This window comes from Scyliorhinus torazame, chromosome 11 (genome assembly GCF_047496885.1).
Source record: "Scyliorhinus torazame isolate Kashiwa2021f chromosome 11, sScyTor2.1, whole genome shotgun sequence".
In the NCBI taxonomy this organism is placed as follows: Eukaryota; Metazoa; Chordata; class Chondrichthyes; order Carcharhiniformes; family Scyliorhinidae; genus Scyliorhinus; species Scyliorhinus torazame.
The window spans coordinates 29,739,783-29,756,205 of record NC_092717.1 but is presented as its reverse complement, the minus strand read 5'-3'; the positions used below and the strand labels follow the sequence as shown (position 1 = coordinate 29,756,205).

At 46.5% G+C, this 16,423-nt stretch overlaps 1 protein-coding gene and 1 long non-coding RNA gene across 7 annotated transcripts in view; one reads left to right on the top strand and one right to left on the bottom strand.

The window, feature by feature from the left end:
• The window catches only part of LOC140385208 (uncharacterized), a 348,523-nt gene that overhangs the window by 182,180 nt on the left and 149,920 nt on the right, over positions 1-16,423 (top strand). The gene's annotated exons all lie outside the window — the stretch shown is intronic.
• Positions 1-16,423, bottom strand: part of LOC140385207 (sorting nexin-31-like) — a 119,894-nt gene that overhangs the window by 17,120 nt on the left and 86,351 nt on the right. For both annotated transcript variants that reach the window (XM_072467109.1, XM_072467108.1), the window contains exons 8-10: positions 12,879-12,948; positions 10,232-10,324; positions 3,599-3,802 (exon numbers count right to left, since the gene is read on the bottom strand). In XM_072467109.1, the coding sequence (XP_072323210.1) occupies positions 3,599-3,802; positions 10,232-10,324; positions 12,879-12,948 (367 nt within the window). The remainder of the gene's footprint in view (positions 1-3,598; positions 3,803-10,231; positions 10,325-12,878; positions 12,949-16,423) is intronic.

The following is a 16,423-nucleotide window of genomic DNA, read 5'->3' as shown; positions in this document are numbered from 1 at the left end:
GTTCGATCCTGGCCCTGGGTCACTGGCCGTGTGGAGTTTGCACATTCTCCCTGTGTATGCGTGGGTCTCACCCCCACAACCCAAAGATATGCAGTAGGCGGATTGGCCATGCTAAATGTCCTTTAATTGGAAATGTTTTTAAAATGTATTGGGAGAGGGAGGATATTAAGTATAGGGCTGTGGAACGTTGTGGAGGATGGTTAGAGGTCATTCAGGGAGAATATAGTGGTTGTCAATGGTGAAGAGTGGGGTAGGGAGTGAGTGACAAGTGAATTGGAGTGATGTGAAAGAGCAGAAGGATAGTAGAATAGGAGATAGGAGAGGGATTTGACATCATTGAGTCACATTTATCGAACTCAAGCTTTTGAGAAATAAAATAAATTGTGCAAAATCTGAAGGGGTAATTGAGATTTTTAGGAATGGTAGGTGGTGGTCAAGGAGCACCGTTTTAAAATTAGGTCACCCTTTTAAGGACAGGGATGAGGATAATCATTTTTCTCTCAGAAGATTGTGCGACTTTGGAACTCTGCCTCAGAAGGCAGTGGAGGTGGGATCATTGAATATTTTGCAAGCTGGAGGTAGACAGTCAAGGGAATCAAAGATTATTGGGGGTAGGTAGGGATGTGGAATTCGCAGCACGAAACAGATCAGCCTTGATCTTATTGAATGGTGGAGAAGGCTCAAGGGGCCGAATGGACTATTTCTGTTCTGCTCTTATTTCGTATGTTCGTAGCAATGATTCTATTTTCAATCAGAAAAGCAGCAACGTCAAAGTGGAATCCCTGCTTCTCCTAATTTTAGATTAAGGTAATTGAAGAACTTAGCATGTTAAGGGCTGCTGGCTAGGCCCAGCAAGAACCTGGAAAACGAAGGCCAGCGTGCCTGGCACATGCCCAGCTCTTGTAGGTTTCTGACAGGAGTCCTAAACCAGGCATTATACCCTTCATTAGTATATGCAAGGGGCCTAATGCTCATTTCAGATAATTCTAATGGATATTCAGAGATGCCGGAACATCCTCAGAGCTATGCTCCAAATATTTCAGGAACTCTTTTGTCAACAGACTGACAACAAGGACTGATTTAAAAGAAAAACTATAATCAACTTTCTTTTTTTAAATTTAAAGGCCAGGAGATTTAAAATCAGCCCCGCCAATAGGACCCCCGAGGCCGGGGAAACGTTCAAAACCAAGAGAAGGCAATCAAAAGTTTTCTGTAAGGGAGAAATCTAGTGCATTTCAATAAGGTGATCAATAGCATCCAAACTTTTCTAGGATTTAGTGGATCACATACCTACTCTCAGCTGGTGTGCGATTCGCTGAGAACTCGTAAAGGCAAAATGGGCAGAATTGTCCAGGGAAATGTTGTCTCAGTAATTCAGGGTCAGAATCATAGAATAGAATCCCTACAGTGCAGATATTCAGCCTATCGAGTCTGCACTGACCCTCTGAAAGAGCACCCTACCTTGGCGCACTCCATCCCCATAAACTCATCCAATCCAACCCGCATATCTTTTGGACACTGAGGGGCAATGTTACCATGGCAAATTCTAGCTAGCCTGCACATCTTTGGACTGTTTTTAAAAAATTAATTTATGGGATGTGGGTGTCGCTGGTTAGGCCAGCATTTATTGCCCATCCCTAGTTGCCCTTCAGAAGGTGGAACCACTGCAGTCCCTGAGGTGTAGGTTCACCAACTGTGCCGATAGGGAAGGAGTTCCAGGATGTTGTCCCAGCGACCGTGAAGGAACGATGATATACTTCCAAGTCAGGGTGGTGAGTGACTTGGAGGAGGGGAACCTCCAGGTGGTGGGATTCCCAGGTATCTGCTGCTCTTGACCTGCTAGATGGTAATGGTCATGGGTTTGTAAGGTGCTGTCTAAGGGATCTTGGTGAGTTACTGACATGGCTGCCACTGCTTGTCAGTGATGGAGGGTTTGAATGTTTGTGGAAGGGGGAGCAATCAAGTGGGCTGCTTTATCCTGGATGGTGTAGAGCTACTTGAGTGTTGTTGCAGCTGCACTCATCCAGGCAAGCGGAGAGCATCTCGTTACACTCCTGACTTATGCCTTGTAGATGGTGGACAGGCTTTGGGGAGGGGTCAGGTGGTGAGTTGCTAGTCGTAGGATTCCTAGCCTTTTCCTATCCTTATCTCCACAATGTTAATATGGCTCGTCCAGTTCAGTTTCTGATCAATGTTAACCCCCAGGATGTTGATTGTCAGGGATTCAGCGATGGTAACGCCATTAAATATCAAGGGGTGATGGTTAGATCCTCTCTTGTAGGAGATGGTCATTGCCTGGTACTTCTGTGGCGCGAATGTAATGATTGTGGGAGGAAACCGGAGTACCTGAGGAAATCCACACAGGCACGGGGAGAATGTGCAAACTCCACACAATCATCCAAGGCCAGAATTGAACCCGGGTCCCTGGTGCTGGGAGGCAGCAGGGCTAACCACTGTGCCACTCCAGAGGGGCAATAGTGGACAGGTGGAAGATACATCACCCCACTGGAATTTAAAAGGACATGGAGAATTTCAGGGTCAGTCTGTAATCACATTACAAAGTAGTCAAGAATCAATCCCACCATGCCAAATTAAACTGGAGAAAGAAAATGGATAGCCATAGCCATCATTCAAACAAGAAGAGAAGTAACTGGTGTTATTCTAGCCAGCATGGGTCTTGAGGTCTCAACCGGCCCTTACCATCAGCCATGGGACTGCACCTAGTTTCAATTTTGCCTGCTTTCTGCCATCCCGTTAGAGTTCCTAGAGGACAGCATTTGTCAAGTTCCTGCCAATGAGACATTTTACCTCATATCCCTGAGATATGCCCCATCTCCTAACCAAACACCAATCAATGTCACAAGGCTGATTCCAATTCTGTGCACTCAATACTTTTGATATTCTCTTGTTTGGAATTGTACAGATGCCTTCTGGAAGTGCATGTAGACAACAATCATGGACAGTTCTGTATCCCCCACATCGGTAACCTTCTCAAAAGAATCAACTAGATTAGTCATATGTGACCTATCGTTCACAAAGCCAGCTTGTCTCTCATTGACCAGTTCGTACTTGTTCAAAATCCTGTCCCCGAGTAAATGTTCATCGTGTATACAATTTCCAAGTATTTGGTATTTAAACAGTTGCTTAAGCCTCAAAAGGTGACTAGTTGTTTAAGCAGCAATAAACAACTAATTCTCTAGAAAAACAAATCTTGGTTTTATTTTCCAACAGTCAAATAAACCTTGAACACACATGCTCCTTCTCATGGTCTGTTAATAGATTTAAATAAATTGCAGCCTTGCCTGAAATAAAAGCTTTGACAATTCAACCTCTGTCTATTTCAAAATCTTCTGGAAAGGGGAAAGAAACACTGTTGTTTTTCGCAGGATGCAGCAGCAATAAAAATCGAATGGTAAATAAAGCATTGGGGAAAATATTAGGCCAAAATTTCACAAGAAAGTCAATAAAATTCACCAGAAATACAAAATGATCCTTATAAGGACATAGCTTGCTGGTATTTTAAACAATCTTCTACCAAGATCTGCCTGACAGAGAAATATTTGATCAAATTGGGCTGATGTAAGAAAATATTACTCGCCTGCAGACTGATCTTCCAGCATCTTATTCTGTTAACCTTGAAGCTGGTCTCTTTGAAGCGATTACTTGACAACTGGGTGCAGCAGTTAATTTCATCATTACCCACCCGAACAACAGCAGGGGTATTGGGTTCTGGATAGTCACAGCTGCAGGCCTCAAACAGTACATACCCATAGAACTTTGCTTTCCCTATAGATTCAAGGAACTGAGGGATAAGTAAACAATGATTAATATATAAATGCTCTCTGAAGTTCTTGACAGCTTAGCCAAAGTTGCTGGCAAATGAACAACTTGTACATTTGTATGGCACCTTTAACAAACTAAGATGGTCCAAGGTGTTTCACAGGAGCTTCATCAAACAAAGTTTGAAACAAAGCCACAAAGAAGTAATAGGACAGATGCTCAAAAGGTTTTAAAGGGGTATCGTAGTGGAGGAATGAAGGGCAGAGAAGTTCAGGGAGGGAATTCCAGAGCTGAGGACCTCAGCTTCTGAAGTCAACAATGATGACATCAAATCACAAAGAAGGTCCATTGCTAAGATTGCTCTTCACTTTTTTTTACGGTACGTCGGGGATTGCTGACTAGGCCAGCATTTATGTCCCATCCCTAATTACCCAAGAGAAGGAGGTGGTGAGCTGCCTTCTTTTTCATAGAATTTACAGTGCAGAAGGAGGCCATTCGGCCCATCGAGTCTGCACCGGCTCAAACCACTCGGGTCCTGGAGGTGCAGGTACACCCACCGTGCTGTTAGGGATCTGGACCCAGCGACTGAAGGAACGGCGATATTTTTCCAAGTTGGGATGATGAGTGACTTGGAGAAGAACCCCCAAGTCGGGATGTCCCCAGGCATCTGCTACTTTTGTCCTTCTAGATAGTTGTGGTCGTGGGTTAGGAAGGTACTGCCCAAGGAGGCTTGGCGAGTTCCTGCAGTGCATCTTCTAAATGCACTCAGCTGCCAAGTACGTCAGTGGTGGAGGGATTGAACGTTTGTGGAAGGAGCAGCAATCAAGCGGGCTGCTGGTTCTGGATGGTGTCGAGTTTCTGGCGTTTGTTGGAGCATAAAGTGAGAGTGCTGAGGAATGTGCCAATGAGAAATCTGTTGCTTTTAAGTACAAAATATAACATCCAATTAGTTTCCTTCTTGTCCTCTTAAAAGCTGTTTGAGTTTGGAGTCATAGTTTATTCTTTTTTTAAAAAACATTTTATTGAGATATTTGTAACATTTTATAACAAAAACAGAAAAAGAACAGTAGGCGTTAAACATTAACATAGTGCAAAAATAGATATTTCCCCGAATGGCTCTGTCTTCACAGACCACCGAAAATAACAAAAATCGAACAAACACAACACTAACCCCCCCGAAAGCTGCTACTGCCGACATTTCAATTAAATTTCCCCAAGAAAGTCGACGAATGACTGCCACCTCCGGGAGAACCCTAACATTGATCCTCTTAAGGCAAACTTTATTTTCTCAAGGCTGAGAAACCCAGCCATGTCACTAACCCAGGTCTCTACACTCAGGGGGCTTTGAGTCCCTCCACAATAACAGGATCCGTCTCTGGGCTACCAGGGAGGCAAAGGCCAGAACGTCGGCCTCTTTCGTCCCCTGAACTCCCGGGTCTTCCGATACTCCAAAGATCGCCACCTCTGGACTCGGCACCACCCGTGTTCCTAGCACCTTGGACATTGCCCTGGCAAACCCCTGCCAGAACTCTTCAAGCTTCGATCATGCCCAAAACATATGGACATGGTTTGCTGGGCTCCCCGCACACCTGTCTTTTACCCCAAAAACCTTGCTCATCCTCACCGCCGTCACGTGTGCCCGGTGAACCACTTTAAACTGTATGAGACCGAACTTGGCACATGATGGGGAGGAATTGACCCTACATAGGGCTTCCGCCCATAGTCCCGGCTCTAACTCCCCTCCTATGTCTTCCTCCCACTTGCCTTTAAGCTCCTCCACCGGGGTTTCCTCCACCTCCACCAGCTCCTGGTAGATATCTGACACCCTCCTCTCCCCCACCCAGGTACCGGACACTACTTGGTCTTGTATCCCCCGTGGCAGCAGCAGCGGGAAGGCCACCACCTGCTTCCTCAGGAAGGTTCGCACTTGTAAATACCTAAAGCCGTTCCCTGGCGGCAATTTAAACTTGTCCTCCAGCGCCTGCAGGCTGGGAAAGCTCCCATCCATAAACAGGTCACGCATCCTTCTAATACCCGCCCTCTGCCAGCTCAGGAATCTGCCGTCCATCCTACCCGGCAGGAACCTGTGGTTATTACATACCGGGGTCCAGACCGACGCTCCCTCCACCCTCTTGTGTCTCCTCCACTGCCCCCAGATCTTCAGTGTCACCACCACCAACGGACTTGTGGAGTAGCGGGCCGGCGAGAACGGCAGAGGCGCCGCTACCAGCGCTCCCAAACTGGTGCCTTTGCATGATGCCGTCTCCAGCTGTTCCCATGCCGACCCTTCCCCCAATACCCACTTCCTGATCATGGCAATGTTGGCCGCCCAGTAGTAGTCACAAAAGTTCGGCAGCGCCAGCCCACCCTCCCCCCGACTGCGTTGCAGCAGCGCACTCTTCACTCGCGGGGTCTTGTTCGCCCACACAAATCCCGAGATGATCTTATTAACCCGCTTGATAAAAGCCTTAGGGATGAAGATGGGAAGGTACTGGAATACAAATAAGAACCTGGGGAGGACCGTCATTTTCACAGTCTGTACCGTCCCCGCCAGTGACAGCGGGAGCATGTCCCATCTTTTAAAGTTCCCTTCCATTTGTTCCACCAGCCGGGTCAGATTAAGCTTATGCAACAAATCCCACTTCCGGGCCACCTGTACACCCAGGTAACAAAAGCTCTTCTCTACCCTCCTCAGCGGCAGCTCTCTCAGTCTCTTCTCCTGCCCTTTAGCCTGGATCACAAACAGCTCGCTCTTCCCCACGTTCAATTTATACCCCGAGAAACTGCCAAATTCCCTTAAGATCCGCATGACCTCCCCCATCCCCTCCAGTGGATCCGAAATATACAGGAGGAGATCATCCGCATAGAGCAAAACCCAATGCTCCACCCCCCCGGACCAGCCCCTGCCAGTTCCTTGAAGCTCTCAGCATGATGGCCAGCGGCTCAATGGCTAGAGCAAATAATAACGGGGAAAAGGGACACCCTTGCCTTGTACCCCGGTGCAATTTAAAATACCCCGACCTAAGCCGGTTCGTGCGCACGCTTGCCACAGGCGCCTGGTACAGCAATCGCACCCACCGGATAAAGCCCTCACCAAAGCCAAACCTATCCAGCGCCTCCCACAGGTACTCCACTCCACCCAATCAAAAGCTTTCTCTGCATCCATCGCTGCCACGACCTCTGTTTCCTCCCCTTCCGAGGGCATCATAACAATATTTAACAGCCTCCGCACATTAGCATTAAGTTGCCTGCCTGTAACGAATCCCGTCTGGTCTTCCTCTATCACCCCAGGGACACAATCCTCTATCCTCGTGGCCAAGACCTTAGTCAATAGCTTGGCATCCACATTTAGCAACGAGAGTTGCCTGTAAGACCCACACTGTTCAGTGTCCTTATCCCGTTTCAGACTGAGTGAGATCGAAGCCTGTGACATTGTAGGGGGCAGGAATCCCTTCTCTCTCGCCTCATTAAAGGTCCTCATCAATAGTGGGCTCAATACCTCTGAAATTTTTTTTAAAAATTCCACCGGGAAGCCATCCGGCCCCGGAGCTTTGCCCGACTGCATGCCCTCCAGCCCCTTAATAATTTATTCTATCTCGATCGGTGCCCCCAGCCCCTCCACCAGAGCCTCCTTCACCCTCGGGAACATCAACTAGTCCAGAAATTGCCTCATACCTTCCGCATCCGCCGGGGGTTCCGACTCATATAGGTTGCTGTAGAATTCCTGAAAAACTTCATTCACCCCCTCCGGGTCTGAGACTAAGTTGCCTCCTTATTCTTTACTCCCACAATCTCCCTAGCCACCTCTCTCTTTCTAAGCTGGTGCGCCAGCATCCTTCTCTCCATATTCATACACCACACCCCTAGCCTTCCTCAACTGTTCTACCGCTTTCCCTGTGGTCAACAATTCAAACTCTGCCTGAAGCTTGCGCCGCTCCCTCAGGAGTCCCGCATCCGGGGCCTCCGCATATTTCCTATCCACCCGGAGTAATCCTCCACCAATCTCTCCCTCTCCGCCCTTTCCCTCTTTTCTCTATGGGACCAGATCGATATAAGTTCCCCTCTAATAACTGCCTTCAGGGCTTCTCAGAGCGTCGCTGCCGAAACCTCTTCCATGTCGCTTGTTTCCAAATAGCTCTGTATATTCTTATTCACCCGCCCGCAAACCACCTCGTTCGCTAACAACCCCACGTCCAGTCTCCACAGCGGACGCTGCCCGCTCTCCTCCCCAAGCCGCAAATCCACCCAGTGGGGGGCATGGTCCGAGACTAATCGCCGAGTATTCCGTCCCCGTCACCTTTGGGATCAACACCCTGTCCAGAACAAAAAAAATCAATACAGGAATAAACTTTGTGGACGTGGGAGAAGAAGGAAAACTCCTTTACCCTTGGCCGTGTAAACCTCCAGGGGTCTACGCCCCCCATCTGTTCCATAAAGCTCTGCAGCTCCCTTGCTGCCGCATAACCATAAAGCCAAACAAACACACTCACTTAAAACAGAACCCAGTCCCCCGAAGGGTAGTGCCCCCCCCCGTATCAACCACCTTCTAAACAAAGTGCCCCACAATCTTATTTAAAACAGAACACAAGTACAAACCGCCGCCTCCTCCCATCTTCGAAGCATTAAGTGTCTCTTAACTCAAGTCCAACTTCTTCGCTTTAATAAATGTCCAAACATCATCTGGCGACTCGAAATAATAGTGTCGGTGCTCATGCGTTACCCACAGTCTCGCTGGGTATAACACCCCAAACTTCACCCCCTTCTTAAAGAGGGTCGTCTTTGCCCGGTTGAACCCTTGACGTCTCTTGGCCAGCTCCGCACCCAGGTCCTGATAGATGCGCACCTCATTATTCTCCCACTTGCTGCTCCGTTCCTTCTTGGCCCATCGCAGGACGCGCTCCTTGTCTGAAAATCGGTGGAAACGGACCACCATGGCCCTTGATGGGTCGTTCGCCTTGGGTTTCCTTGCTTGGGCTCTGTGGGCTCCATCCAGCTCCAGGGGTCGGGGAAAGCCCCCGCTCCCATCAACAACTCCAGCATACTCGCCACATACGCTCCCGCATCCCTCGATACCTTCAGGAAGGCCAACGATCCTTAAATTCTGCCTCCTGGTTCTGTTCTCCAGCTCCTCCTGCATCTGCTTGTGGCGGTCCTCCAGCATTTCCACCTTATGCTCCAGCACAGTTATCTCGTCCTCTTGGTTGGAGAGTTTTAATTAGATCTCCTGGTTCGCTTTCCCCTGGGCTGCCTGAGTCGCGACCATTTGGTCGATCGATGCTTTCATCGGGTCAAGCGTATCCCTTTTTAGCTCAGCAATGCAACTCTTGAAAAACCCCATCTGTTGCTCCTTCGGCCAGTGAGCCGCTGCTCCCTGGTCCTTGCCGTGTGCCAGCTCCCCTCGCTTCCCTTTATCGGGACTAATTCGTTTCACACGACCACTTCTGGTCCAGCTGTCCATACACCGGGGGGGGGGGGGGGAAATCCTCCTTACTGATGCTAACTCCACCGATTTATTTCATAAAGTCCACAAAACTCCGGGAAAAAAGGTCCGAAAGTCCGATTCAGGCAGGAGCTATTGAATGTGCAACCTCCATGGCTGCCACCGGAAGTCGAGGCATAGTTTATTCTTAAGAGGTTGGTGGAGAGCATATATCTCAGAGGGTATGGGGCTGGGAGAGATTATAGAGATAGGAAGGGGGTGAGGCCATGGAGGAATTTGGGGGAGAAAGTGGAAAGTTTTAAAATGGAGGCATTACTAAGCTGGGAGCTAATGTAGATCACAGGTCTCAAAGGTGATAGGTGAACAGGACTGGATGTGAAATAAGGCATGAGCAGCAGAGTTTTAGATGACCTTAAGTTTGTGGAGGTGAGAACATGGGAGAGCAGCCAGGTTGGAATAGTTGAGTCGAGAAGTAACAAAGGCATCAATGAGAGTTTCAGTAGTAGATGAGTTGAGACAGTGGCGAAGTCAGGTGATGTTACGGAGGTGAAAATAGGCAATCTTAGTGATGGTGAGGGTCATCTTGGGGGGTTCAAATATGACAGCAAGATTGTGAACAGGCTGGTTTAGTCTCAGGCGATTGCCAAGGAGACGGCTGAAGTCAATGGCTAGGGAGCTTGGTGCAGGAACCAAAAAACAGTGGGCGGAATTTAAGGGGTGGACATTTATCTGGGCAGGAGGGTGGCAGATGTGCATCCCACTGCCTCTTCACCGATTTAGTCTGGTTGGCAAGGCTCGTGGATGGAGTTCCCACCCCGCTACCGACTGAGGCCCTTAAGTGGGCGCTAAATAAAAATAGAAGGTGAATTCAGTGTCAAATTAAAGAGTAAACCAAAAAAAGAAATGACAGCAGGAAAGAATTATGCCAACTTATTTGTTAATAATACATTGTTGACACAAAAGTTAGTTTTGTCAGCAAATTCCAACCTGTTGAATTAAACTCATTTTTACCTCTCTCTTCATTTCAGCGTCTTTGAAAGCTTTCAGCTTCTGGTTCTGCTCCGGTGTAGGAGTAGTCCAACCTCTATCCAGCTCATATGTAGCCTGAGATTGGGATGGGGAAGAGGGGAGAAAATTCCTGCTGTTTATATTTTATATTCTTTCTGAAAGCGATTTACTGCAAGCTTTCTGTACGGGTGCGGTGAAGATCTGCTTGGTCTTCACACCAGCTGCAAGTCATATATTCAATGACACAACCAATAAACTGATGACAAATAATTAACACCTAATTATCGATTACATGACATCAGTCTTCAGGGCTACAAATAGTACAAACTGAAAAGTGGATTTTGATAACCATCATAAGACCGAGAGCGTCCGCTTGGCCGCAAATTGTGGTAGTTTTCAGAAGTGTCTTTATTCCTCAAGCTTCCACTCTATTGTATTTGCATATCACCCAAGGTGAAATGGGCCATGAACCAGCTCAATTGGTCAGTTTTGGAACTTAATTTAAAAAAATCTTTGCATGAGAAAATATCCTTTGATATGGTCAAGACTGGTAACCTGGCACAGTTTTAATAATACATTTGAAAATAGCTCTGATGAAAAATAAGCCGTTTTTAATGTCTAGATCATCACCTGTGAGTAACTAGAATATAAATAACTGAAAACTGACTTTAAGAAACTATATAGAACTATTTACTGGTTTCATTGGTGTAAACTAAACACTCTGGCACATTTCATTATGTTGATGGTGCTATAAGCGGTTGTAGTAGTCAGTTGCGTAGTGAGTAATAAAGACTGAAGTTTTTAGAACATATACATTAGTGTTCTCGTACCTTAAAAAGAAGTAGCTTAATTTTAAAGAGCCTTCTTGAAGGTCTGCATACAGACACAATTAGCAGGACTCACAATGGTGATGAATTTGACCCTGGTTGTGGTTAGTTTTGTAAGTAGGGCCGGCTTCTAGCGTGATTTTGTTTTTGAAAAAAAAACAGCAGAAGCAGGATTTGCACGGAAAGAAATTTTTGTACTTAGAATTTCACAATCGTTCATGCTGATTTGGCCGTTTTGGGTGAAACGCACTGAAAATAACCAGCACAACCCAATGGAAACTCCTCCCCCCCAAGAGATTGCACATGTATCTTAAACAGATGTTTAAAACATAAGGTCTTATGTCTTATAGCTACATGCACAGGCATGCAGTGTGGCTCATAAGACAGCTTCATTCAAATTTAATGTATTTTCAGAATGAAAGTTATACAAATAAACATAGATATGGATGATCAAACTTTCTCTGCATAGATTAGATTTTACAGTTTAACATTACTGTCTACTTTATTGGTAAAGTTATCAACAGTGGAAAATCTATCACATGTTTGCTGCATTCCAGAATAGAAATGGGCACATCGTCATCTACATAACACAACTGAGGGTAGTTAATAATTTAGGTTGTATTGTTAAAATGAAAATGCTTCAATGGTTACATTCTAACCCTGGTGCACACCAGGGAATGATCTGTATCGCAGAGCTGTGCTGGCCGCTTGCGTTGAAATTGTTGTTGAAAGAGTCACATCTAGTTAGTGCCAATGTCCTGATCTTAAGGTCTTGGACACCTTGTTCTGAAAGGAAGTGCAAGTTACATAAAGCTCTTGGTAGCAGCAAAGCTCTAGTAGTCTCTCTCCATTTACTGATGATACCCAAAGACCTTTTGGACATGAACTAGTCAATGGACCAAGAGCTGCTAGATGCCCATAACTGTGCTGAAAGGGGACTTTCAAGCAAGATATGAAAATGGCAAGACATGAACACAGGCAATTGGGAGACAGATGCAGACAGTCATGCCCTCTGGAGGCAGAATGTTTGAAGGGGCATTGGAAGAGGCAAAGAGGCACTGAAAGGTCAGCCGACAGAGCAGAAATGGGCTCAGGGGAAACACAGGGCAGCGATGTTTGCACCTTTTCACCCCACTGTCTTCACTTGTAACAATTTCGGCAGAGACTGCCATGCCAGAGTCACAACAGAAATCTTTAACAAAGAATTGACCACCATGGTGCAAATCATGGTCACATTTGGTTGCCTTGCGCATCGTGAGACGATGTTAAATTGATGTCCAACAACTTTGATACTTGGGTGTTAGAAAAATAAAATATCCCGGGCAGCACGGTGGCACAGTGTGTTAGACCTGCTGCCTCACGGCGCCGAGGTCCCAGGTTCGATCCCGGCTCTGGGTCACTGTCTGTGTGGAGTTTGCACATTCTCCCCGTGTTTGCGTGGTTGCGCCCCCACAACCCAAAGAAGTGCAGAGTAGGTGGATTGAACACACTAAATTGCCCCTTAATTGGAAAAAAAATGAATTGGGTACACTAAATTTATTAATTACAAAAAAGAAAAAGAAAATCTCATGGTTCATGTTTTTTTAGCTGTATTAAGGAAGGTTAGTCACCAGTTGCAGAAGATTGAAGGCAGCTCATAAGGTCTGTAGCATTTGTGCCTGGCCTGTGGAACAAACAGGCTGGGTAAGCTGAATGGCCTTTTGCTCAACATTTCTCACGTAGTCATGTAGTGGTAAAGCTCAATTGGAGCTCCCCAAGATGGTTACATTCACACCCTGAGCGTTTACGACACTGCTATTTCCACAGAGATCTATTTCCCTTACCTGGCTGTACAATAGCGTGACACCACCACTACTTTCCATGAGCATTTTATCCTCCAAAGGATCCAAATAACTGAGAAGAAAATAAATAAATCTTGTTAATTTAGTTTAAAAGACTGGAACCCACCTTAACTACCAGACAGTCTGCAAACACAAAATAAACTTGGCTTATTCACCAAATTCAATTTGCTGACTTTAATATTCCAAAACTCCAGATGCTGACAATTTACCCCCTAAATATGGTAGTCCATCCGGCATAAAAGTACACCATAGGGCAGCAGTTCATGAAGGAACAATGCAGCTTTAAATAAAATGTCCTGTTTGTTTCCACAGATTTCCTTGCTACGATTTCATTTTCAATTTTGATTCTTTAGAACTCTTCAATCGTTTTTTTAAGTGGAATAGAACCTACTTAAAAGGAGGCTCCAGCAAAGTCCCCTTCTTTCAGAAAGCCCGCTAACTTACAATGGATCAGAATGCAAAAGAACCCTCAAAGCTTTCATCATCAGAAAGGTTAGGGACAGAACACTGCAAATGTACTGTGCAGGAAAGCACAGTTTCAGGGCTGATGAAAGATGTTAAGTATTCTGGCAACAACAGGGCTTTGCATAGTCTTCCCTGGGAAGGAACTCTAGCAAAAAACTGATTGCATAGAAATTTCTTCTTGGACAAAAAAGTCATCTGACCAGAATAGAAAGGTTTTTGGGCCCGATTCTAATGTCCCGTTGTGCCTGGTGCACCTCTTCCTATTCCCGGGGTTCACACTGGGCGGTGAATGGAGCGTGATGCTCCTGGCTCACGGCGCCTGACATGATCTGATTCATGCCCGTCTTTAAACTAATTTAAATATGCTCAGCCCATTCGAGGCCAGAGTCTCCTAGCTTCCAGGATTCACTGCCCCTGCACTGCCGGGGTGCCAGTGCCAAAGGGTGGGGCCGTAGATTACCCCATAGCAGGGTATCACTCACTTGGGAGAGGGGGTCCCGATGAGGTGAGGATGGATTTATGTAGGGGGGAGTGGGTCAACCTCATATGTCTGTGTGGTGGGGAGGGGTGGGTGGCGTGGACATTTAGTGATGAGGGGGGTAGGAGGTTGCCCCTCCGGCATCAAGGGTTGGGGGTGTGGCCCATGTCTGCGAAGGTCGTAAAGTCTGTGGGTGGGATGTGTGGAGGGACCTTCAATTTAACTTTGAGATCGGGGCACCCCGATCTCGGAGGAGCGGGCCTTGTCGGCATCTTTAGATCCCCACTCTGAAAATAAATTCTCAGCGTGGGAGAATTCAGTGAGAATCTCCCCAAGCTCCAACAAAATGCCTGAACAGGCGGCAGGATTCTCAATGGTTTTCCTCCCACTAAAATGACAATTACCTTTATTATCTGTTGAAAGTAATAAATGCTGGGGGCGGCATGGTGGCGCAGTGGTTAACATTGCTGCCTACAGCGCTGAGGACCCGGGTTCGACCCCGGCCCCAGGTCACTGTCCATGTGGAGTTTGCACATTCTCCCCGTGTCTGCCGGAGTCTCACCTCCACAACCCAAAGATGTGCAGGTTAGGTGGATTGACCACGCAAAATTGCCCCTTAATTGGGAAAAAAAAATAATCGGGTACTCTAAATTTAAAAAAAAAAAATTTTTTAAAGAAAAAAGTGATACATGCTAAGTTTTTCCATTGGTTTTCCATTGCACAGGTTTTCCATTGTGCATGTCATTAGTTAGTGCACCTTGGACAACTCAAATGCTTAAAACAGTAATTAGCTGGACCACAGTAAGCAGAGGATTACAAGTTTGAGCTTGGTGTGTGCTCAATTAGCGAATAATAGGTTGGAGTATTACAATTTGAGCCAGGTGGGAGCCAGGTGATGAAGTGAAACAATCAGCCAGGCCTCCAAACTGCTATTAACTGAAAGAAAATGGTGATGGTGAAGAGATTTGGCAAGAGCAGGCTTAGTTATTGCTGCAATGGCCTATATTAACAAGCAGTCTGGTGATACCTGTTCTTTAGACCCAGGCAGATAATTGCCACTCAAGGGTGTCTGAAACATATTTGTGAAGGAAAGGTTTAAGAGCTTTAGCTATAAATTCACAGAACATTATTTCCAATCGAGTGGAAGATTCAGCAGGCCACAGAGCTCACCATATATCAACGGCAACCCCAGGGCGGCACGGTGGCACAATGGTTAGCACTGCTACCTACTGAGGACCCGGGTTTGATCCCAGCTCTGGGTCACTGTCCATGTGGAGTTTGCACATTCTCCCCGTGTCTGCGTGGGTTTCACCCCACAACCCAAAGATGGACAGGTTAGGTGGATTGGCCACGCTAAATTGCCCCTTAATTGGAAAAAAATAATTGGGTTCTCTAAATTAAAAAAAAAAAAAAAATCAATGGCAACCCCGATCGTAGGAAGAGGAGCAGACCATCCAGCCCAAAGTCATTGATCTGTATCCTATCACTATCCACCCAGCGTGACTCCATACATATCCCTTGGCTAGCAAAAATCTGCCAATTTCAGATTTAAAATGAATTGAGCGAGGAGAGTGAAAAAGGAATATTATAACCAAAGAATAAAAGACATAATGATCTTTGCAGTTCTGTTGGTCAGTTTGAGTTCTGTTGGTCAGTTTGAGAGTGCTAATTTTGTTGGGATAGGTGAAATAAAGGGATTTGTTTACTTGATTTGCTGGGTCCTTTTTTCATCAGTAATCCGCATCAAACTGGGCAGTTCAGTGGTAGCTAGAACTAGTTTGACTACACCTGGAATACTGTGAAGGGTTTTGGTCACCTTATCCAAGGGAAGGTATATTGACATTGGAAGCAGTCCAGAGAAGGTTCACTCTGTTGATCTGGTTATAAAAGGATTTTCTTATGAGGAGGTTAAGTAGGTTGGCCCTGTACTCGTTGCCGTTTAGAAGAATGAATGAGACGTGACCTTATTGAGACATATAGGGCGCAATCCAATGGCCACGCTGCGCCGGAAAAGCTGTGCGTCGTGGCGCAGCATGGCTGATAAAAGCTGGGACATCTACTCGACTCAAAATGACTCGCGAGATCCAATGCGATGGAGGATCGCTTCGGGGGCCTCGGAGATTGGGGAGATCCAGCGAGCGGAGCTCCCCACTGTACAAAACGGGGCTATGTGCGGCTTCGGGCGGACGTTCCCTGTTCAGGCCCCTTATATAACTTGGGTCACGTTGAGTTGAATAGCTATGTGTTTCTCGGCACAGCGAGCGCCGGGAAACACGCAGCTAAACTCGTTCGGGGACTTTGTTCCCATTTGGGGGAATCTCGCCCGTAGGATTCTCAGAGGGCTTGACAGGGTAGATGCTGAGAGGCTGCTTCCTCTTTTGGGAAAGTCTAGGACCTCATTGGACTCAGGTACACAGCTCCGCAGCAGATGAAGCAGAGGGTTAGCAGAGCTTTGTTCACACAAATAATGGAGGCACCAGTAACTGCTGAAATCCTCTTTGGCAGACAGCTCCCGTCAGAGTAAAGACTTCAATGTTGAGACAGTCAGCAAACACTCTCGTAAGGCTCTGGCGACTTCTCCTGG